This window comes from Cuculus canorus, chromosome 10 (assembly GCF_017976375.1).
Source record: "Cuculus canorus isolate bCucCan1 chromosome 10, bCucCan1.pri, whole genome shotgun sequence".
NCBI classification, from domain to species: Eukaryota; Metazoa; Chordata; class Aves; order Cuculiformes; family Cuculidae; genus Cuculus; species Cuculus canorus.
In genome coordinates this window covers 19,038,488-19,063,638 of record NC_071410.1, presented here as the reverse complement: position 1 = coordinate 19,063,638, position 25,151 = coordinate 19,038,488, and the positions used below count along the sequence as shown (strand labels likewise).

At 39.6% G+C, this 25,151-nt stretch overlaps 1 protein-coding gene across 1 annotated transcript in view; it reads right to left on the bottom strand.

Annotated features, from left to right (window-relative positions):
* AMMECR1 (AMMECR nuclear protein 1) overlaps positions 1–25,151 on the bottom strand; it is a 106,367-nt gene that overhangs the window by 17,049 nt on the left and 64,167 nt on the right. The window contains exon 4 of the mRNA XM_054075549.1: positions 24,554–24,664. Within this exon, the coding sequence (XP_053931524.1) occupies positions 24,554–24,664 (111 nt within the window). The remainder of the gene's footprint in view (positions 1–24,553; positions 24,665–25,151) is intronic.

Here is a 25,151-nt window from a genome sequence, read left to right as displayed (position 1 = left end):
TCAAAAGATGGTATTTTGCAAGATTTTATTGATGAGATCTGTAAAGATAGCTGTGTAACTGCTGGAAATCAGGTGAACTTAACCTCCCTCTCCTGCCTGGGGTTTCGGAAGCAGCGTTAGAGATCAACTCATAGAGCCACAGCACAACAGCAATAAAAGAAAACGGGAACAGCCTTGATATCCCTCCACACAAGGGAAAAAAGTTATATATGTAAAGGGAAGATAGTCTGGACGCAAGGACAGCTCAAAGCAGAAGTCCACCTACCCTGGCAATATGTAATAGGAATTAGTGAACTGAATGAAGAAAACAGTAAATACCCAGGGTACCTTCCTGGAATGTTCTCCAGAAATCCAGCTCTTTACAGCTTAGCTATTTTGAGCCACTGATGGTATCTCTGCGTGGTTTTATTTAATAAGCTCATGCGTACACACTTCCAATATTTTGCCCCACCTTTTACTAAAAAACTAAAAAATTACGTTCAGAAACCCCAGTCCTCTTAAATTCCATTGCTATGACAAATTTGCTGATACGCACATTTCTCATTTCCCTGAGGTATGCTCTATGTCTATCATACAATCAATCCATTTGAATACACTACGAAAAGTACCCAGAGACAAACATTTCACTAACAAAGAACAAACTCCATTACCTTAGAAGACAACCACATGCGTGGATACTGCAAGTACTTGTTTAACCCTGTTTTTCATAATTTAGGCAGCAATCTTACTACACAAAACATTTCCCGTATCATAAGAATTTACAGCCTTCAAAAAATATGATTTGATACTTTATCTGACTTTCAATTCCCCTTCCTAAAGCTGCCAGAATGCAAGTGCGATTTTCAACTTTGAGACAACAGTTGCCTACGATGGCTGTAAGCGGTAAAAGTCAAGAGCAAATTCCCACTCACTTGAAGACTCGCTGCACTGGCAGGACCAGATGAGAAACCATCTTTCATTTAAGATACTTCAAGGAAAAAACATGATACACTGCACGCGTAAGCCACGTCTCCGCAAGCCCACTCAAAGACTGAGATGATGATTTGAACCAAAATGGGTGAATCTGGACAAATTTGACAGCTGATAAGAAGCTGCAATATGAAACCTTCACGTGAGCACAGTGGAAGCAGAAAGGCACACAAAGGCTCAGAAGCCTCAGGCACATACAGCGAACAAAGTAGTTCAGTTTTAGTGAAAGCGAGCCCTGCAGTGAGCACTGCACATCCATCAGCACACTTAGCTGGCCAACTCCAGATTCAGCAACATGACAGTGGCACAACTACCTCGCTTTCGTGTAAGTACCTCGCGGCAACTAAAATATTATTTACCACACTAGTGCCACTTCACCTCTACCTAGCTCCTTCAGAACTGCTCGGTGCTATGTTTTTTGTCCAGCCTGCTGAAAACCCACTCCTTGCCACCTCCAGGACTCTGCACCTCTGGGCACGTATCCTGGATTAGCACTCGCAGTGCTGAAGTGAGAGATCTGGCAGCACAAGATCAGAAATCTCAGTAACAGTGTCTGACACTGCTGTGACTGGTCAATACTGAATATTCCTGCTATTCTGGTCTGCCCTTCCCCACCTCTGAACCCCAAATTACAATTTGTTTTCATCTTCTAAAACAGCTTTATCTCTGTTGTTATATAAATAAGCCCCAAATTTAACTGGAGAAACTGGTGTTGACAATCAATCAAACTGGAACAAAATAATACTGGAGACACCAACAAGAAAACAATTGTTATGCTGGTTAACTACACACAAAATAGTCTCTCTGCTTATGCAAAATGTATGAAATTAAATACTCCAGCAATTATATCAGGTGCCAGTTTTAGAAGACCTGGTTTAAAACTAAATAACACTGTCCCAGTGAGTTTGGTCTCAGTGCACCACACAGTACTTTAAAACTGCGAAAAGGTTATCTTTTAACTGCTACACAGTACAGTTAGAGTATCAGGCACCTTCTCAATCATTCATTATTATAGTCAGTTCAAGATAGCTTTTGAACGCCTAAGAGCAGACCAGCTTCATGTCATCTCTTCACAGATTAACTGTTCTCATGTTTGTTTTTTTAATGACTGGTTAGCAGGAGACAGGTCATTAGAGACACTTCCCTTCAAAATTCAGATACTTTCCTCAAGCCTAAACTTTATCTCCACAGACAGTGAATAATTCATCACCTACTGCCCATTTGATGATGTCAGTACAAGGGGATGCATCCAGCGAGCGCCTCGCAGGTGGCTGTCCACACCGTGCAAAGCCCCATAGCAGATGGCTAACAGACCAGCATCACCCTCAAGAACATCAGCACATCTCAATGCTTACCAAGGATTAAAAAGATTTTGTGAGCTTTTACTTTTGTTGTTCTGGTTCTAGGAAGAAAGAAGAACAGTTTCCAGAGGTTCTGCACTTAGATGCTTCATACACTCTACGAAGACGAATGTCTGTCTGTTCCAACTGTAGCCTCACTTACCACGTCAGCGTGCCTACTGGTAACCAGCTCCAAGCAAGCACAACAGGCAGACGATAACACGTGCACGTTTCCCTCAAAAGCTCACTACTGAGCCGTTCAAAATGAGAAGTCACTGTATAATTGTGTGTCATCATTCTTGATTAGCAGAGGAGACTTTGTTCTGTTTATTTGGTAGAAACATTATTTTTGTAGTATTACAACGTGATTTTACAATCTTATTCAATGCCAGATTCTTCTGTTAATTATTCCATTAGAAAGATAAATGGACTCTTATTGAACAACATCAGGCATATTAGATACCGGGCTTAAAAAAATATCAACTCCCTAGTTTTTCCGTTAAAACTTTGAATTAAGGAAGGGTAAGTGGAAACGAAATAAGGTGGAAAAATTAGGCAACATTCAAAACCACTTTTAAAGAAAAAAATACTAATTTAAAAAGCATTTTCTAAACCATCTGTTCTTCATTCCTTAATGCCCCGAACTAATTTACATATATTGCTGCTGACTAAATGGAAGTAGATCATAGCCAAGAGTTGAAAAGAAACAGTGCCAAGCAAGGGCAATTCTAGCTGGCCAATAAAAGGACATTAGTTTTTCCACATGGAGTTCTGTTCCATGTTAAATGTGAAGCAGGCAAAGTCAAAATTGAATCCCGTTCCAAGAAAGCTATTTTTAGACACAAAAATGCATGTGCACACACGCACAGCCTTTCTATTTAAATATACTTTATTTATGCAGTCTGGGGTGTCCTACTAAGATCAAGAAATTGCCAGTCAAGAACAAAACAAAGTGAAGTGTTACTCAACTACCAGTTTTTCTTCAGCTGAGCCCCACTATGCAAGCCTTGGCCTCTCCTCGAGTGAAGTTTATTTGGCAATAAGCTCTCCAGAAATGTTTTTCAAAAATTTTATTTTCCATTCCTCCTTGTATGTGGGATATAGAGAAGCTTGCAAACACTTTAAAGACGCTGAATCTATTTAAAGAAAATTAAATTGTTCAAAGTATTTTGAGTTACCATAACAAACAGCAAGAATTCTGGCAAAGAATAAAATTGAGATTTATATTCCTATAACACCTCGTTTTTGTAAACACCCTTGAAATCATCTGAAATAACAGTATGAGCAGGTAAACCAAAATGCAGTACGTCATTGTGTTGCCCATCTGTAATTTCTGTAGGCTATAAAAATGCTTAAAAACCAAAAGGCAGCTTTCGTCTTTAAGAATCTATAGCTCTTAAACATGATGCGGCAGATGGGTAACAAACAGTGGGGCACAAACTGGGGAAATAAGAAAGAGTAACAGAACTACTTCACTCAGTTTAGAAGTGCCTGAAAATCTTTGTAATGGCATTTAAAGGATCCTTAAAAATGTCTAATAGCATACAAGCATCAAAAATAGCAAAGAAGGATTCAGGTGTAGATGAATGAAGATATTTAATTAAATTTTTAATGTTTTACGGTTCGTTATTTCATAACGATTATTAACAATTAAATTTCTCACTAAATGTCTTTTTTTGGGAACAGCTGCATCAACAGACATGAATTGGACAGAAAGTTTAGTAAAAAATGGATACAATTCTGTAAATTTCCGAATTACTTTGGGGACTTAAACAGGACACAAGGGAAAGAGATGCAAGGGAAACAATCAAACACTGGGCACAATATATTATTTGCTTTTATAGGAAGTGTAAATGAGGCAGAGACATTAAGTGACTCATGCAGTTTAGGAGGCTTGCACAGTGAGTCAGTGACAGAAGGAAGAACAGAATCCAAGATCCCCTACTCCTAAAAAACCTCCTTTTTGTGACAGCCTCTTTCACAATCTGCTGAGCCTACCACGCAGAAACATAGCTCCCAGAGGATTATTCAAAATAGCACTGATAAATGTAATGAAATTAATCTAATTTAAACAACAACAACAAAAAATTCTCATTACTTTTTCAGTTCACTCTGCTACAGTCAATTTTCTCAACCAGTTTCCAATAGCCAACACAGCTAAACTAAAACATAATTGTTTTTGGCATCTAAACAATACTTTAAATGTTATCAGTAGAGTATGAAAAACACGTTAAGGATCTCACTATACAGCCTATTGCCCTCTTCTGAGAAACAGCAGGTGGGGCACTGCTTCCAGCTGGCAGGTAAAGCACGCAACTGGTACCTGCTCCAAAACCCCCTTCTCAGTCAGCTCAGCAAGGACAAGCCAAGAGCCTGGATTCCTTTGCCAAGTGAATTGTGCTCAGCAGAACTACTTTAGAAACAAAGATACGGCCCTGTGTCAATAAACAGAGCCCAAAGAGCCCAGATATCATTCTTCAGTTAATTCAAAACATCCTGGAATTAACGAGTGGCAAACTCACTCGATTTTCAGTAACAGCAAAGAGATGACCGCAACAAGAGACCGCACGACTTGGTGCCAGGGTTTCAGGAAAAGATGTCAGTGTTTATTGTTATTGATCGGTGAAGTCAGTTAAGGTTTTTACTTTTTCACTCAGGAATTTCAATGGGAGAAATTAAGAAACATAAGCAGATCACCAGTATCGTCCTAGTGGAAATGTGCCATCATAAATCAGGCTGGCAGAGTGTGTTCTTCTTCAAAAAGTGACATTATTATGAACAAAATTCTCCTGGCTTCCACTGTGAGAGACAAGACAACCTAACAACCCACATGACAGCCTTCTAACAACTTTTATTTATGACCAGCAGAGTTTTGCCAACTTAAATGGTGATTTCAAGGAGTGATTTACATGCACCATCAAATCACTTCAATGCAAGGAAAAAGTATTTATCTTCTTTTTTTTTTTTTGTTGGTCATACTGGAAAAATTTCCAGGAAACAAAACAACTGTGAATGACGTGTTTTTCCTGAACCCTCCCTAACACTGGTGAGACAGAAAGGGAAAGAACAACACTTATACTTCCTGCACATTATGTTGCTAAGTGGCAGTCACAGGGTAAAAAAAGAAATACACATTTGTCGACGTTTGGCAAAGAAACACTCGTCTTTAGTTCTCAGCCTGTTTTATTAGCGCAGTTCAGCAGGTAATGGCAATAGTGCTTCATGTGGGAGAAATAAAGCGTTGGTCTGGCATTTTGGCTCTTCAATCTTTTCTTTATAAACTCCACAAACCTGAAGTATGCCAGAAAGTCTCTCCCAGTCTCTGTCTGGATTAAGACATGCGGTTCAATAGGAAGATGGAATATTCTGATATTCTGTTTTAGACTGTCATTTTAGCTTTGAAAAGACTACTATTTCTCTAAAAGACAACTCAGTACATATATAAATTAAGCACTTAGCAGGGCTCATCAGAAGAGGCAACCTCCATTCAGGAGCCCTAAAGAGATGGACTCGGGTGTGCTAGTAGGTGAGAAACTCAACATGAGCCAGCAACGTGCACTCGCAGCCCATAAAGCCGTGTCCTGGGCTGCATCCAAAGCAGTGGGAGCAGCAGGACAAGGGAGGGGATTCTGCCCCTCTGCTCGGCTCTTCTGAGAGCCTGCCTGGAGCCTTACATCCAGTTCCGGAGCCCTGAACACAGGAAGGACATGGATCTACTAGAGTGAGTCCAGAGGAGGCCACGAAAATCATCTGAGGGCTGGAGCACCTCCCATATGAGGACAGGCTGAGAGAGTTGGGATTGTTCACGCTGGAGAAGGCTCCAATGAGACCTTAGAGCAGCCTTTCAGTAGTGAAAGAGGCTCCAGGAAAGCTGGGGAGGGGCTTTTTATCAGGGAGTGCAGGGAGAGGACAAGGAGTAAATGGGTTTAAGCTGAAAGAGGAGAGATTTAGATGACATCTTAGGAAAAAATGTTTTCCCAGGAGAGTGGTGAGGCCCTGGCCCAGGTTGCCCAGGGAAGCTGTGGCTGCCCCATCCCTGGAGGTGTTCCAGGCCAGGCTGGATGGGCCTTGGGCAGCCTGAGCCAGTGGGAGGTGTCCCTGCCCATGGCAGGGGGGTTGGAACTGGATGGGCTTTAAGGTCCTTTCCAACCTGAACCATTCTACGATTCACTGTCCAGATAAGATAAAGAAGCCATTATTTTAGGCAGGCAGAGGTGCCTAAACCAAGCTGTCTATGTGTCCTTTGAAATGCCTTAACTCTCTAGTAAGTATGGAAATTGTAAACCGTTTAATATCAGCAGTAGTTACAGGACATAGCACAATAAGCCAGCAAAAACATCTGGTTGCTTTGAACTTACCAAGAGTAATTAAGCTTGCCTTTTTTTTTTTAAACAACTACACAGGATTGAATATTGTCAGACTTCTTACAGATGGAATAACAATGCTGTAGAAGACATTACTATAAATAAAATAGAATAGAATGCTATAATGTAATATTATAATGTACTACATTCATTAAAAAATACATAACATCCATTAAGAGTAGACCCAGAAACAGGTAACAAAAAGTTCAGTGTTCCACTTCAAACATTTTCCTAGGAGAACACTTAGGTTTGTTCACAATATCCTGAAGGACTAACCAATACACTGGGTTTTTATTGCCAGTTTCAAATTGCTGAATGACAAGGACAGAAAGAACCTTTGGGCAAAAGAGCAACCATCTACCAAAGAGAGGAACCATTACGTGCTCACTCCAGTAGCTTCCCAAGCTCCACTCCGAGTCAGATACAGTGACTACAGGGACAAGAACAACTATACTTCAAAGCTTTCTGAGAATTCGTAAGTTAAAAGATCTAAAAACTTCATCTCCAGGGATTTTGCTGAAGTTGAGACGCCTATGCTTCTTGGCTGGTAACATTATTCATCTAAATCCAAGACATGCAAAAAATAATAAAACAAAATGACTAGGCCACGCAGCTTCTTGCAGAACGAAGGCAGGGGTCATTCACATCTTTCCATATGGAATGCCATCACTTCTGTACGCTGGGAGAGAGGAGCCCAGCTGGGGTGTGTGTTAGTGCTGTGCAAGCCATGTCATAGAAGCACAGAATGTCCTGAGTTGGAAAGGACCCACAAGGATCATCAAGTTCAACTCCTGTCCCTGCATGGGAGAATCCCAACACTAACACCGTGGTCTCAGAGCACTGACCAAATGCTTCTGGAATACTGTCAGGCTCTGCACAGTCACTGCTTCTCTGGGGAGCTGTTCCAGTGCTCCACCACCTTCTGGGTGAAGAACCTTTTCCTAATGTGCAACCTAACCCTCCCTGGCACATCTTCCTGTCATTCCCTCAAGTCCTGTCATTGGTGGCCAGAGAGAAGAGCTCAGCGCCTGCTCCTCCTCCCCTTGTAAGGAGGCTGTAGAGCACGATGAAGTTTCCCCTGATTCCCCCAGTCACCAAGTGACTTTAGATGGTTCTCATACAGCTTCCCCATCAAACCTTTCAACAGTTAAAGTTGAAATGGTTAAAGTTTAAAATCTTTAAAGTTAAAATGGTTCACGGTCTGGAACAAAACCAGAAGCGGCTGCTGCTGGTGATGACAGAACCCAGTAAAACCTTAACAATCCCCACATAGTGGGGCTACTTTCAAGAAGCATGCTGAAAACAAAGAAACTGCAACACAGGTAAAGTTAACAAAATCTGAATTAAAAACAGCATGCATTTATGGCTGTAAACGAAAGATTTTTGTCAACACTTCATTACTGAACTGGAAAATCTAGAGAGACTTATTTAAGAAAATATTAACTTAAATATTAGTCAAATACATGAGAGGAAAAAAAAAGAATAATTCAAGTACTGTTTAGAGTACTCCTGAAGTACTCCTTTAAGCTGAAAGTTTAGCTTGCCTACAGGAAAGCTGGGGAGGGGCTCTTCACTGGGGAACACAGTGACAGGACAAGGGGGAATGGTTTTAAGCTGAAAGAGGGGAGTTTTAGATGAGATATTAGGAAGAAGTGTCTTTCTGTAAGGGTTGGGAGACCCTGACCCAGGTCGCCCCAACCCTGGAGGTGTTCAAGGCCAGGCTGAGCAGGGCTTTGAGCAGCCTGATCCAGTGGGAGGTGTCCCTGCTCACTGTGCGCCTGCTTAATGACCACTGCCTGAAATTCCTGGGGGTTTAACTACTGCTGGTTCTTCAGCTGGGGGTCTCACTCCTGTGGACATACCTGACCAAAATGATCAAACTCCTCACTTAACTCACCGTTACAAAATCGCTAATAAGAGAAGAAAGCTTATAACCATGGAAGCTGTAAAAGCTAAGGCTTCCATAAATTTAAACATAGCTTTTTAGAAGAGAAAATACAGATGTTTTTTTCTACTGCTGTGACAATTACCCAGAGAAATATTCCATTACACTCTGGATTCCTCCAAATAAACCCAGTTCATTATTATGCCACAAGGATGTTACGCTGTGTGGACACAGTGCCCGAAATTCATTTTTCTTTCTTACTGCTAGAATGCATCACGGAAAAAAAATGAAGGCTTGTATGGAGACGTCCTTAGAGTTTTATGAGAATTTTGTGTACATGTTATTATGACTTTCAGGTGTAAAAATATGATCACAAAGGCTGCAGCTCCTGCAGTCTGCTCCCATCAGAAAATATAATGTAGTTACAAATAATAATAAAAAAAAAGCCCGCAAAGTAATATTGTAGTGTCTTGATTACATTAATAGAAGTTAGATTTCTATAGCTTCAACTTCTTTACTGTTTCCTGAAGTCAGAAATCTTACACCACATCGCTTTTGTGGTTCTAAAGGACTTGGTTTTCTCCTTGAACCTGGAGAAAGAGTGAGCAAACAAATTACAGACGCTGCATTTTTCTCACACTGTTTTAAAATCCTACATGGCATGGGAGGTTCATTTTGCATTACTATACAATAAGTCCTATTACACTGAAAAAACCCCCAATCCCCCTTAAATTAACCTAGCTTTAAGACATAGCAGCGCTTCAGCAATAGTCGAGAGGTGTGCCTTCACCAAGGTATGCTGAATCCAAAGTTTTCACGTAACAAATCAGTAAGTGTGAGGCACAGCTTATAGGAAATTACAACACAAAGTCAGTTCAGAAAATCTGTGCAAAACAGTTGTCTGCACTCTGAATTGCTCAGCATGGACCCTGAACAGTATTTTTCGGCATAAAGGGAACATAAGGCAAAGCAGATGTGTGCAGCGATTTCTTGGTAGGTGGCAGCTTCTTTTCTGCCCTGTCTTGTTGCCTCTCCACCCCCTCTGCATCCATCATAATCCTGGGATAAATGAAGAGAATGGCATTCAAAAAGGTGTGATAATTTGTATGTCATACTCAGGCAAACATTCAGGAAGCTGAAAGGTGTCAACTGCCATGGAAATGCCTGGTTCAATACATAAAAAGCAAATCCACAGCACTTAACCCAACCTCGCAACAACACAGCAAGCTCGGCACAGCCACTCCAGGTGCTCACTTAAACGCTGAATAACAGAACTGACCACGGCTAGGAGTGTAGGTTTTTGTTTGGTGAACACATAACAGACTAGGCAGAAAGCTCTAATTAAGCTCCAACTGTAGTGAATTATAATGTCACTAAAAGGCTCTCCAGCAGATGGCAAAATTTAGATAATTAACAAAAATGAACCGATCAATTGCATTTAGAACCGTACAGAGCTAGAGCAACACGAACCACTCAAATCCCTAAAAGCACAAAAAGAAGTCTCTAGAATTCTTTTCACCTCCAGCAACTCCCTCAATATTGACATAAAATCACCATTTTAACTCAAAACAGATACTGAAGTCAAAACAAAAAAAAAAAATCTAAGGCCACTTTACTGCCAAATTCAATCCTCATTTAATCAACTCACAAACCATTACTCCCCTCTAAAGATGCATTCAAGTAATAATCTTAAAAAAAAGAACAAGTTAGCATGAAATATTTTAAATTCTTTCAGAACTTTAAAAAGCCTCATCTTAAGGACATATGGAAAAACACTCCTAAATGTCTCAGCAATGCACTGATATATAAATGCATGAATGTAATTTGAGCATTTTCATTTTGGTTTTCTGCAGCTTGTAAAAAGGGTTTATTACAATGTTGGAAGTCTGGAACAAAGGAGTATTTTGATTTCTCAAGATTAATTTTGTCACCAGAAATAATTTTTATATAAAAATATGGCTTAGCTCAACTTTTATTAATTGTCAATATGATTCACTTTAAAAACAACCAAGACAGTAAATACTGGGGATGAAAATCTACAATTAAGCTCAGTTTTGGTAGTGTTTATCACAAACACAGAAACTACGCCTTATGGTCACGACATTGAATCAAAAATTATGGGCAAGTTAAATATACATAATCAGGTTAAAAAGAAGGAAAGGAAAAGCCACGGTGGAATATGCAGTAATTGAAGTGAGAAGGAAAGATATATTAACTTAATTGAGGTGTTGCATTAAGTGTTTCGTAGAAAAAAATATATAAATCTGCTGAAATATGAAGATATTGATGAATATAGTCTGATAAATGAAATGAAAGCTGCCAGAAACCAAGCTTGAAGGTTTTGAACTAGTGCATAAATTGACAACAACCCAGGGTCCACACTGTCCTGGACTAGAATACAACCACTGCTAGTACAGGGCACTGAATAACATCCTGTCTTGTTTCCCAAGATACTTGTTGCACCACTACCACAACTCAACTTGGATGCTGTGTAAACCAGCTGGTTTTTATCAAAGTGCAATCACCTACACATACCGCGAGTACCTCTGCACGGAGATGCAAAACCGAGAGCTGCCAGGGCAAAGATTGGTACATGAGCTCCTGGCACCTCACTAATTCTCAGTGTTTGTATAAATACAGCAAAAACAACTGGCACAAGATTAATACCTTGAAAGCCACAGGGAAAGAAAAAGTCACCTCTTATTTCATGAGAATTTGTAGGCACTAAAGAAACCAGTTTGACTTCCAGACAGTTACTCCTACTATCACAAAGCCATCCTAGAATGCAGACGTAAGAATTTCTGCATCAGGACTTAATTCCTTAATTAAGGCAACAAACAAGGCTGTATGTTTATGTAGGTTTTCAATTCATACCTGAATCTCATTAACAGATAAAACTATGACTGTTTCATACCTCTACAAATCACCGATTACAGAATAGGGCACATTTTACGTATATAAACACACTCCATACAGTTGGAAACTTTCCTTCCTGCATTTCCTTCCCTTGATGATCTTCCACACACAAATAATTAGTATGCCACCAACTCTGCCACTCACTTTCATGACAGTGGGTCAGCATTTCACCCCTTTATTCCTTCTCCTTTTCTGTCACAATCTGTCTACTTGGGGTGGCACATTCAGTGCCACCTGCAGCTTAATCAGCTTACAGAAGTGACTGGATGGGGCATCCACAAAGCCCTGTATCCAAGGTCAAGATGCCCAAGCAACAGAACCTTGGCAAGCTCAGCTAACCGGTACACACAGTTCCAAGCCTGCCAGCTGCCACTCTGTATAGGTTTCCTCTCTAAAACAGGTTTTGAGTAGCAAAAAAAAAAAAAACCCAGCTCAAGTTAAAAGAAAAGGAAGTTTTGAAATGAGGTGCTGTCAGAAGGTTCAGGCTAGGCTACATCTGTCTGTAGCCTCAAAAACTAACCTAAGTATTCAAGGAATGCATTTACCTCAAGAGCATTACATACATTTGAAAGTTCTGCTCAGGTGCAGAATAAATAATTACAAAACATCGAACTATAAACACAAATATTTGACTGACATTAACCAAAATGTGAAATTTGTGATTACTAATCAAATGTTTTACATAGTTTCTTCTTAGAGAAACTACAGGCCAAATTACTCTCCTCTGAAAGTAGCAGTTTTACCTCTCACTGCAGTAAAGTCTAAACCAGCAAATGACTTTGTCCTTTTCTTCTATTAACTTAGCTTTTGACTACCACTAACTTCTTACATTGCTCTATACATGCTTAACTGAGGGAATTATACCAAGAGTCATTGAAGCCCGATTACTCAATGTTAAATGAAGATTCAATGTGGATACAAGTTTATTTGTAATTATATCCATTAGAGCTACAAAACAACACTCCTAAAGTGCTCTATATATAAACAGAAAAAGGTTTCATCACCTTTCCAAAAAGCAACTAAAAATGTTTCACCTGTGGAATGTTAGAAATGCTTTAGTTAAACAGAGTCTTGTGAAACCCTATGTGACAGCTGTTGGAAAGCTGCCTTTTTTTTCCGGGGCGGGGGGGGGGGGGGGGGGGGGGGGGAAGGGAATAATCTTGTATTGTAGACTTCCACAAACCTGAAGAGGGTTTTCAGAGCAAGAAAACAGAAAGTTACCCTTTCAATAACACAAAGAGGAGGTTGCTCTAATGAATGAGGCTGCCTGCAGTGCCAGCCCTCCACAGACAAAGCCCAGCTGCTGCTCTTTGCAACCAGGGATTAGCAGTCTAGGTCAAAGGAAAAAAAGCCTCTCTGTAGCTAAGTGAGCAAACTGCAGAATGCATCCTCAGCACAGATGAGAAAGGGTCATCTCACCAGCTTGCAAATCATGCAGAAGCTTCTGGGAACAGGAACAAACCCAGCATCAATTTCTTGACAGAACATGTAAAAATATTTCTAGTGAAAAGCAGCGATGCCCTGTTAGACTGAGGTTGCCGTAACCTTGCAGTTATTTCAATATTAGATTTCCCCTTTCCCTTCTTTGCGTTCCTTTATAAAACAAGCACTTTTTCTTCATGGCAAACCCAACATGCTATGCACAGGGCCTTAACAGTACCGTCTAAAAGTAACGGGCCTAGAGATAACAGTAGCAGCTCTTGTAGTTGTCTTTCATGAAAACCACAGATGTTAAAAATACACATACACACAGAGAACTTTTTTTAAATGCAGACACTCAAATCTCTTTTCATTCAAAACCTTCATAGGGGTGAATGTAGTTTGGCTGTAAACATTTTTGGCTTTACATTGACACTTCAGATGAATGAGATGAAGGCAATATTTGAAGAACAAGAATTACTTAAACTTTTTTTTACATAGGAAAAATACTTTTGTCTTAAATCATCCAATTTAGCAACTTTTCTCATAGAAAAAGAGCAAAGTCTTCTAAACTGAGAAATATCATTTGAATGTACCAGTGTGAACGTATTTCTAATCTGACTTTTGTTTATGAATAAAACATAGAAAGCGTTACCAGCAATTAGGCTGGTATCTAAAGTGGCAAATTAATTGCACGTTACAGGTAGCTTGGGAGCCATTTCAGGTTGCGGTAATATAGAAGTGTTAAGCCATTTCAATTACTTGAATTACAAAGTATCAAAAAATTGTACTGTTCAGAAAACCAAGAGCTTTCTTTCTTTTCCCTTGTCAAATCAAAGAAAACCCAAACTAAATAAAGTTCACTCAACTGAAAAATTCAGTAAAAACAGAAAGGCATAATATTATTCACTTCAACAAAGCCGCATTTCCTTGCTGGTGAAAGTCCGATATACCCGAGCTAAGACACTGACTCACACAATGGGTACAAACTGCCATTATAATGAAGGCCCCTTCCAATAAGCTGGAATGGCAGTTTGTGACGGACAGGGAAGTTCCCAAGAGCTGAGCTCGGGTTCATCAGAGTGCTCCTTAACATCTGTACCAGTGCCCCAAGTTCTTGTGGGAGTTTTTTATATACTAAACTTCTTTAGCCAGAGAGACTTCTTGTCTGGCTCTTCACCCTTTATTACAACTTATCTGCACTAAGGAAAAAAAGATTAATGCACTCAAACAGCAACCTAAATTTAAGCATGTGAGCTAACAGACTTTGTAGCCTGCATATTATCTTTAAAATCCAGGTGCTGGTCAGCATTCTCAGGCCCCAATACCCTTGCTTTAAGATCTCAGCCTTAGCCTACTGAAACTGGTATTGACAGCCAAAAAGAGCTTTCTCCACTGTGGTCAACCAGCTGTTCTCCGTGTCTTAATTACAACTGTGTTTAGAAAACTTTTAATTAAATAGTTTCGAAAATTCACATCAAAGTAGGAATATGTGAGGTCAGAAATACTTTTTGGATCTCCATCAAATACTTCTAAAGAACTGCTTATTTACACACTTGCACAGCACTAGATGATTTGTAAATTGTATCAATACATTGTCATTTACATAACTAAGAAATCAAAGAATGTTCAATTTCTGTTTCTAAAATAAAAGCTATCACAGACATACACTTGTGTGGAGTGCATACATCACTCCATATACTTTTATGGAATGCACTTGAAAAGAGAAGAATTTGAAAAGCACATCAGCAATTCAAAGGGATGAGACAAACCCAAAGTGCTTTTGTCGTTAGGAAAAACCCAACTTATTCTCAAGTAAATCTATATTCTCTCCTACAATGTACCAAATGAAGAGTAAAACTTCAGTTATTTGTAAATTACAAAATTCAAGATGCTTTGCCCGTTGCCTCTCTGTGAGACCTTGTATGATCTGAAACAGTACAGGGCGCTGGGACCTGTGAGACCTCTGGACTTCCTCAGAATCTGATGTGTGCAGGCTCAGATGTCTTCAGACGTTCTTCAGCAGTTTATACAGCTTCTTGTGTCCCACCACGTGGATAACACTGTTTATTCTTCCAAGAACTTTTCTACCCTCTCACCTGCACAGCTCTGTAAAAGACACAACTCTTCTCTTTCTCAAGTCAACAGGAATGGTTTTCAGAAACAGGTACCTGTTGGTACTATGTTAATAAACCAGAAAATTGTGCTGTAGTTTACAAGAGCATTTTAATTCTTGCGACTTTGGTCTACGGAAAATGGTAAATACGATTTCAAAAGCTTCAACACCTTTGTGTTAAAGTGAACAGCAATAATGAGGGATTTTAGAGCCTGGTCCCCCACACTCAGTTCCTGCTATTTCTTCTTTTTACAGTTTTAAATGGAAACATCAGAAAACACCTAAATAGAGGAGGCGCTGACAGACCGAGAACTTTAACTGAGACTCCTTCCCTACAGTGACGCCCACGCAAAGCTGCAGAGTTGAAAGATTAACAGCTTATGAGCATACGAGACAATTCTTTTTCCTTTGACCTCGCTTAATTCTCTGATAAATCGTATTAAAACAGCAGATTTCACCAAAAAAAGTAGCTCCTTAAGGCAAACAAAGCCTTTAATTTTACTGGGCAAGGTTTGCAGTACAGCGCCGCTGCACCTCAATTTCCAGCATCTGGGGAAGTGAGGGACAAACTGTGTTAACATCCTGCTCATCTTTAGCACCGGCCAACATGTTTAGTGGGATGTTTTCTCCACCACCCCTGGCGCCCACCTTAGCAATAAAGGTGTGGGAAATGTTCCTTAATCTATATTCAAAATAAATATCTCCTCCTAAGCTGAGAACAGCCATAGGGAGAAACTTGCCCAGAAGCAGGTAACTTCTATGCCAACTTCTTCCATTCTGTCCTAGCTTAGTGTTTCCAAATATGTAAAACCTTTCTTTAAAGCACACTCTCTTTAAAACTCACTTCGTCTCTGCCTCTCTCTTCTGGGCAAGCACCCAGTCCCATCTTGCATTCTTCAGCACTCGCCCATAAGCACTATAAAGACACACTGGGTTAAGAAATCAACACATCACCAGAAGTCTCAAATGAAGCAAATTCCATTCTAAAAGGTTTTTAGGCCATGTTTCGAAGACATTTCATCATATCAACTTCCATCATACAATGAGATGAAAAAGCTGACCAAAACCCATGGAATACCAACAACTATCCATACTAGTACAGACAGTTTGCCTGCAGGAAAGCTAGGGAGGGGCTCTTCATCGGGGACTGCAGGGATATGATGAAGTGAAAGTGTTTTAAGATGAAAGAGGAAAGATTAGGTATTAGGAAGAAATTCTTTACTGAGAGCGCTGTGAGGCACTGGCACAGTTGCCAAGAGAAGTCGGGGATGCCCCATCCCTGGAGGTGTTCAAGGTCAGGCTAAACGAGGCTTTGAGCAACCTGATCCAGTGGGAGGTGTTCCTGCTCATTGCAGGGGGATTGGAACTGTATGATCTTTAAGGTCCCTTCCAACCCAAACCATCCTATGATTCTATAGCAATGGAAAAGTAAAGAGTAATGGCAACATAGAGCTATGCTAGGAAAACCAGGGTGGCCAGTTCCCCTGGCTCCACCCGCACTACCAAACACAAAGCAATATTCCAAGACAAATACAAATCTGACTTTCAACCAAACCGGTGCTTCAACTCAACTAGAAACCCATCTTTGAACTCTTAGGGTGTGCACCTTTTTCTTAGCATAACAGAGGGAGATTGTGTGGGAAGAACATGAAATGCAAGGGCATCATGGAAAAGACCAGAGTCACAAATGACATGGCTCCTCCCTCAAGCCCATATGGAAAGTCTGAGCAACTCCTGGATATCACCAGTTACTCATTTACATTCAATCAAATTTCATAAATGTGTGATTTAATCAAAATACCACAAATTGTATCAACTAATGCAAGCTACTTTGCTGGATCATGCCTTTTTCAAAGCATGCATTTTAGGAGATGTGTATTTCTGAAACTCTCAATTTTTAATTTTTTTAAAATAAGATGATGAAATAAGTATTTTAATTCTGGATAGTTTCCTCAGTTACAACAAATTATACTGCTGAGACCGTAAGACTCATGACAGTCTCAGCAAACCCCTCTCCAAACCTCATGGATCCACTTTATACACACATAGCCATTTTATCATTTTGAACTCTAAAATTCAGTTTTCTGTAGATCTCCAGTTATCTTCCTAAATAGTCAATTCAAAGTGAGTTTATCCCGCCAAATGCAGTAATGTATTCCCCTGTGCCAAAGGATTCATATTCTATAACTCAGTTTTCCCAGCAAAACAGTAAAATGGTTATCAATATTTGATAACCCTGGATCTATTTAAAAAGCTTTGGCAGGGCATCATTATGGGCTTCTCTTTTCATAAAGATAATAATCTAAGGACTGCCCTTACATTTGTAGCGCTCTCCTTTGCTTTCTTTCAGAAAGTGTTGCTAAGGAAACATAATATCACCTACCACTAGGTCCAAGGTCTGGCAAGGTTTATCTCAGGAAAAACAGACCAGCAATTACAAGACTGCTATCCCTTTTTTTGTTGTTATTTTGTAAATATAGAAAAAAGCCAACATTAAGGAAGAATTACTACATCCCCAACAGACAATGTGCAAGAAATATATTCCCTAGGGCATGTTCCCTCTCCCTCCTAACCAACGTTATTTTATTTTCATTTCACAGTGAAAGAAGAGGCATTTCACTCATAATTAAAGCAAAAGTGGGGTTTTTTTTCCACTTCTAGAGCCAGTCTGGTATTTAGCTTTGCCCTTTGAGAAAAGGCAGTAGATAGCTCTGTTAAGCAACAGTTCCCTGAAATAATGACCTGGCACTGTGTGCACAAAATCGTTACAGACCTACTTACCGAATTGACTCACAGAGTAACTAAGCCTGGCTCAATAAATTCAAATTTGTATACTTCATTTAGAGTTTCTGGTATTGTGTGTTTACATCACAGTCTATATAAACAATTATATTGCACTATGACAGACCTGAGGATTTACCCAAATTAAAGTGGCGTTATTTATAAAATTAATGTCTACAATAGTTCAGCAACAAAGACTTTCTTTTTGGCTTGGATGAAATTCAGAAATATGAACAGGCTCAAGTTTCAGTGAAGTCTCATCTACATGTTTTTTGCCTGCTGTGTCATCTCTATGACTCTCTACAAAATATCTATCATGTTAAAATAATTTTGCTTCCTTTCCATTAAAGGTAATCAGTCATCACTTAAATTTTTAAGTGCTAATACCTGAATTTGATATTTTAATGGAAACATTCTGGAAAAGAGAAAGGAGGTTCTAAGATATTAATAACGCCTCTGGAGGTCAACACCACCATAAATATACACATGTATACATATCTGTTACTTTGTAAAGCAAACTTTCCCCCTGAATTGTCTTAATATACTTTGGCCCAATTCTGGCTTTGAGTTTAAGACTTAATAGAATTAAGTCAGCTGCAAGTCCTGTAAAGATTATAATAGAAAATGAACATTAACACAACATACCTTATCTTTACTAGCACTATAATTAAATGTCCAAAATGCCAATGAAAACCCTGTACATCTCATATGTAAAGTTGTAACTTCAAAAGATAAACAGGAGAAAATAAATTAAATGACAAACTCCAATTAAAACTATAATAATTAAAAAACCCCAAAACTTAACCGAGCTTCTATTGCATTTAAGATTAATTTGCCTTCTCAAAAAAGGTTTTCCTAACAACTTACAGAAAAGCTCGTATGCTAAAAGCTTATATAATTTGTCATGACTGCATCAGCCCAACAAGAGATTACACCTCTATACACCCCATCTCACTTATAAGCTAGAACAGCCTCATTCTGTTGCTTTTTTTCACCAATTTATATTTTTATTAACCAACATGTTTTAAAAGTAAGTCTAGTAAGAATTGGTTTAAATTAATTCATTGCTTTGATATGGCTTGTTTTCTCCTTGTGTCCATTCTCACCTTCTTTGCAACAGCAACTCCCTCCTCCCTTCAGAGCAATAACACTGCAAGGTTATAGTGGTTATGTATTCCCAACCCTCTTGCAAACACTGCTTTCGCTCAGCTATTTCTTTTGCTGAGGAGCTTTAGTGACTGGAGATTGCTACAAAGCAATGACACTCACTTAAACCACTTCTCTGCCACCGGCTGCATGATGACCAGATCTGCCTTGTACTGGTCACTGGAAGATGTTCTTGTCATGGCAACACACCCAACCATCCATGGTACAAGGTAGCAAAGAAGCAGTCCTGCAGCACCCTCAGCATCCTTGAACCTTCCCCTCAGGGCCAGAGAGACCCCACCCAGCACAGTGTTGTCAGTTTGGTACCTCACTTGCCTACCTCCCCAGGAACACAGGATGCTATGAAATCACTCCTAATTGCAGACTCTCTAGGACAGAGCCTTGTCACCTGGCAATAAGTGAAAGACGTGCTGTGACTGTCCAAAGAGCCCTGGCTGCTTACAGTCTTATTGGCTTGAAAGGCTTTGACAGCATATATGATACCTTTTATTAAAGCTTAGAGTATTTCGTGAGTTGAGCACCTACTAAAAACTTAACAACTAACTTAGGTTACAAGGGGCAAATGGGAGTTTGGAATTACACATTCAGGATGGCTACTGCCCCTGGTTCTCACGTGCCTGGTGGGACACGCTGGCTGTCCCCTTGGCTGGAGACAGAATCATGTCACCACAGATCTCCCTGAAGACCTGTTCTGACCTTGAGATCTTCCACCTGTCACTGGTCATCCTTTAGCAGGGGCAAAACCTGTGGCATCTGCCTCAAGATGATCCTGAAAACGCAGAGGGAACCAGCAAACATCTGCTTTTCACATAAATGTACAGACGAAAAGGAAGCATCGTGATGCTTCCTGGCTTTAAAGATTATGGTAAACATATGAGAATAGCATAGCACTGGTGAGCTCAGAGTACACATTGCTTTCTGCAGAGTTTGATTTTGAAAGTGATAGCGTAAGCTTCATCTCACAATTTTCAGGCATTTTTCATTGGTGCCCACCAGATGCAGAGTAGTAATAGGACAAAAAAAAGCTGACTTTCAGCAGTGGTCTACCATAAATCAAAGCCACAAAATAAGGCAGAAGGCAAAGTATTATCAGTGGGCAACACAGAAGCAGCAATATACTCTGAAATAATACACGAAATGCTATTTGCAAGAATTAATTCAGACTATGACTGCTATGAACAGTGAAGGTCACAACAGAAATGTCAAGACCATACACAATCTCCTCAGGCTTGCAGTTCAAAAATTGCAGTCGGATATAGGAGTATGGTTTGCGCTGGACCAACGGCTATGCTTGTCTACACCCACAGCAACGGTGATGACAATAAAGGTGTCGGGAAGGAGCGCTGAGCTGCAGGAGCTGATTACAGGGAAGGGTGAATGAATCTATGATTAATAAAAAGAAACAGGAATTAAACAGAGTAGTAACCTCAGCTAAACACAAGAAGGAAGCTGCCCAGTCTGCACAATACCTGCCTCCAGCCTTTAGTACATAAGGCCAACATCAATATTAATGTGATCAGTCCTGCACTATTTTTCTATTTTACCCCTTAATTAAGTTGGCCACACTGTAGCCTTGCCGTTGGATGGGGAACTTCACTGTGCAGAACAGGAAGAAACGATCAATGTTCTCATCAGAGAGCAGACAGGCGATATAACAGTAACAGGAAATAAAGCTCTGGAAATCGCTGACAAATACAGAGCAGGATTTGATGCCACTGGTAGGCAAACCCTCATATGGAATCTACATCCAAACCCAGTTATGAGAAAGTAGGGTCGAAGGTTTCATCTCCTTCAATCCGTTGCCTCTCGCCCCAAGCTTCCCTCTCTTTTTTCAATTCTTGATCAGCCACATCTATGCTGAGTGTCTGACAGCAGTCATATTTCTCTCAGGTGGAGTGGTGAGTAGAATACACAACAAAGACGGATTACATCATACCGCCAGTAGAGACGGGCCCAAACTAGTTAGAGAGGATGGGTTACGTATTACTGTAAAATTTAAATCCACTTTTCAGCCCTTATGGTAATCCAGTCAAGGCTTGGAGTCCTCCAATTTTTCTTCACTGCTTTCTTCTGACAGAAGGCTCTATCACACAATGTCTCCCTTTACCTGCCTCTTCCCCACTATTTCCCTCCCCAGATATATATTCTGGCCTTGAGAGGTTAAACCAATGCAGAGTAAAAACTTAACTTATACACCTATAACTGTTAAATCAACTAGGTATAAAATATGACTTCAAGTTGTACGAAATAGGTAGAAGAGCTAAACTAAAATGAATAAATGAAAACACTTAATTCAGTATCTCAAGTATAGCAGAGCAGGAATTTAAAACTTCAATGCTAAAACCTAAGTCTTACTGCTGAACAGAATAGGTGAAAAAATAATTTATCAACCTTTTATGAAATTCTGTGGTAACCTGCTTCCAAGTTCAGTGTATTTTCTTGAAGGAGCTGTAAAACACAAGGTATTTTTCACAATCTGGATGGATTTATTTTTATGCATTCAGGTGGGATATTCAATTAACATATTTGGTCTAAAGGATTATTTTGTCCATGATAAACTTCTTGCGTCCTAACATACAATATTCAATACAGTAAAACACTTTGGACAAGGATAGATTTTTATCCAACTAACCTCCTAGTAAAATTATATAAATATCAGTATATCCAAGTCTACCCTTTCATAAGTTCTGCCGAAGATGTAATACACTTCCTTTCCCGTGTTTCACTAATAGAATTTAGTCTTCTCTGAAGTTATAACATGTAGATTTTACTAGGAATACAGTAATAGCATTTTTAATTATGGGTATTCTCATCCCTCCTCATAACTCGGGCAGATGCATCCAATTAATGATGAATCATTCTACATAAATTTCCTGTTCAGAACATACTGGCAATGCCAACGTAACGACCTACAGAGCTCAAAATGGGGAAAAGAAATTCACTCGGTCACACATCATCACCATTTTTGTTTATAGAGCCTAAGAAGGGGTTTTTTTTAAGTGAGGGGATGTGAGTGTCTCAAGAAAGAAATAGTTCATTCCAGATTCCTAGATGAACTATCATTATGCTATTTCGAAGAAACTACCGTGTGTGGAGCCGTACATGCTACACGTTGTATATAATATACAACTAGGGATCACTACTAGAATTAAGGAAATTTTGATTTATCATGATCCTAAGCACTACCCAGCATAACTGCAATAAAACAATGTGTGAAGAGAATTGAGGATATGATGGCTAAGTACCAGGGCATCTTTAAGAACAGCTCTTTTTCAGTGCTATTTTACTCACTGAAAGCTGGCCCACAATTCCACAGAAAGTGCTGAAAAAGATAAGAATGAACTAGGCAAACAAGCTGGTTCTGTTCCTCCATGCTGTATCTTCAGAGTAACTGAAGACAAGTGCCTCCCAGTGTAAAAGAATCAGAAGAATATCTGCCTGTATCCTCAACTGAGAATTTTGGTCAAGTTTGGAACTGGAGTCCATTCGTATTTTACCTGTTCTGTTGATTATTTTTTACTGTCCCTGAAGAAGTTGTTTTTCCTCTTTCAGGAAAATCTCCCTCAAGAGCCTATTGCCCACGTATTGCTGCATCAAGCTATGATGTCCTCGCTTGCAATCCCTCCTAGGGAGGCCTGTGGAACTCCAACCTCTGAAAATCCACACGTTTCAATGCTGCTTCGGTTATTGCTCAAATGCTCTCCCCTCGGGAATCTCCATAGCTGAAAAGACTAATGCCATGAAGGAAAATGATCACAGCTAACCCTATTCTCTTATTTTAAGTAATGATTGACAAGACAGGAAAAACTTTCGTACAGTCAGATATGAACTTGAGCATTTTGGTGGTCACACATGAAGTCTGCGTTTTTTTAAAAAACAACAGGAAATATTTTTTGGTGCCACAAACATGGAAAAGATTCCCCATAAAAGGTAATAAAATCCAGCATGCCACTAAATACAACGTTTTTCTTTAAAGCAACTGATGAACTCAAAGATGTTTGAAAAACAGTTTGGTATATAGTTTCATACCTCTCATCTTGAAAATGACTGAACTGTCTATCCTCTGAACAGCCAAGTACAAACTTCCCCAGTACGTGGCTGTTGTTTAAATACTGCACTGAAAATATTTCAGTTGCCCTTAACTTGCATCACTTTTCATATATTTTAACTTCAGTTTTCAGAGTTCATTCAGTGGCAGGAATCAGAAGTATTTTTAAAGGTATGCAAGAGTACAGCCCTATTTCATTTGTGAGAATGGAAAAATCTACGACCAACAAAGACTAAGGTTTGGCGGCTACCTTCCTCCTAGCGTTACGGGAGTAATTTTCTGTTCCACCTCATTGTTCTCGATCAGACACTGTGTAAAGTGTACACTTAAAAGAAACACTCTCCCATGCAGGAGGCAAGTTGTTTTTCCTCCAATCTGGCTCACCAATGGCTGAGATTTTAAGGCTTTTAACCTTCACAGAGAAATTGCTTTGAATTTTATTGTGTTTTCTCATTGACTATTTTGATTACAGAAACATTCCAAATTATATGATAAATAAAACTGACACAACAAAGGTAACTAGGTCTTTCAGAAGTTTGCAAGGACTCTAGGAGATGAGCAGTTGATTTCAAGCTGAGCAGAGAAGCATGAAATGAACTTCAGCTTGCAACAAACTAGGGAGACGTAAGAAAGAACACGTCCTGTTTTAATACTAATTAATACTAGGGTTGACAAGGCATTTTAACAGCAAAGATCCTGTAATGCAGGAAAGCCTCAAATCTGAAGTGATCCAAGGCATCAATTATTCTAAGTGATGACAATTTTAGAGGTCTACACATGCCAGAATGTAGTTTCTACTTTAAAGCACTACGAACAGTCTATTCTAACTGAGTGGAACAAAATTCCACTGATTCTTTAGAAAATAAACTTAAGAAAACTCTTAGAAAAAAACAAGTAGAAAGCTTGCTACTAGCTCTAGTGATAAACTTATTAGTTTTCACTCTATGCAAAGGAAATGGAACAATATTAAGGTGAATGAATTTACGTGTAGATCAAAAAAATGAAGGATTATGCTGCCAGGGAGTGAAGGATTATCATCACTTACCTCCCTCATCCAGAAGCTTCCCACTCAGGGGCTGGGATGTATCTGAAGAGTAACATGTAATGGAAATTTGTAGCATTAAATTAATTGCAGCTGATTGGAAGCACCTGATGGAGAAGAGGTGAGAATACCTGCTGTTTTAGAAGTGTGAATAGGATAATCCCCAAATCTGACTTTCTGGTCTTCTGCCCTGACATTAACTATTAAGGTTAAAATTTGTCTGAACACTGGAAAAAATACTATTATAGTCAGTTATAATAAGCTACTGGAAAGTAGTTTTGCAGACCAATAAAAAGAAAAAAGGCTCAAGTTATGGTTTTTTATTGAAACCACTGCCTCAGGACACCAGTAGTCAAATAACCAGGCAGTACACTTAGCATCAAAAGGAGATACAAGTTTTCATTGATTGGTATGGAGACACAGCCAAAAAACCCGAAGCACACCTAGCATCTCCTCAGTAGACTACTTAAATGCGTAAGTCAAGGCCACAGAAAACAAAATCTTACCTAGTAAGTGTGTACTCCCTGAGTCCTGAATGCAGGTTCATGGCGGAAAAAGTACCTATGCACCCACGCAATCGTTTATCTCGACCGATCTTCCACGTTACAAACAGTGGGCTGGTTTAGGGAAGAAAAAAAAAAAGACATGATCACAGAAGCAACATTGACAATGTGAAATTTCAACAACAGCATCCTTCCATATTGGGCAATGGGGCGGGGTGGGAAGGGGGGAGTAAATCTCCAAAGTAACTATATCTGAGCAGGCCACAGTATTCACAAAATACCCTTTCCAATTCTTTTGACTGTTCTAGAAACATTGCTCATGTGACATAATAGAAAATGAGGTTACTAGAACAATTACTGGACAGAATTAAACTGCTTGGGAAGAGATGGTCAGCGTCCCTCACTGTCACCCTTGAGCCTTCTCCTGCCAATAGGAAAAGACATCCGTAGATAAGGAACAATTTACAGAAGGGAAGAACAGCCCTGCAACACTAACCACCCCTCCACCTGAACACTAATCCTATTGTTCTTAACATGGCTGGCAAGAAACTATCAGAAATCCTCAGAAGACAAGAAAACTTGGGAACACTCTCCAAACTTA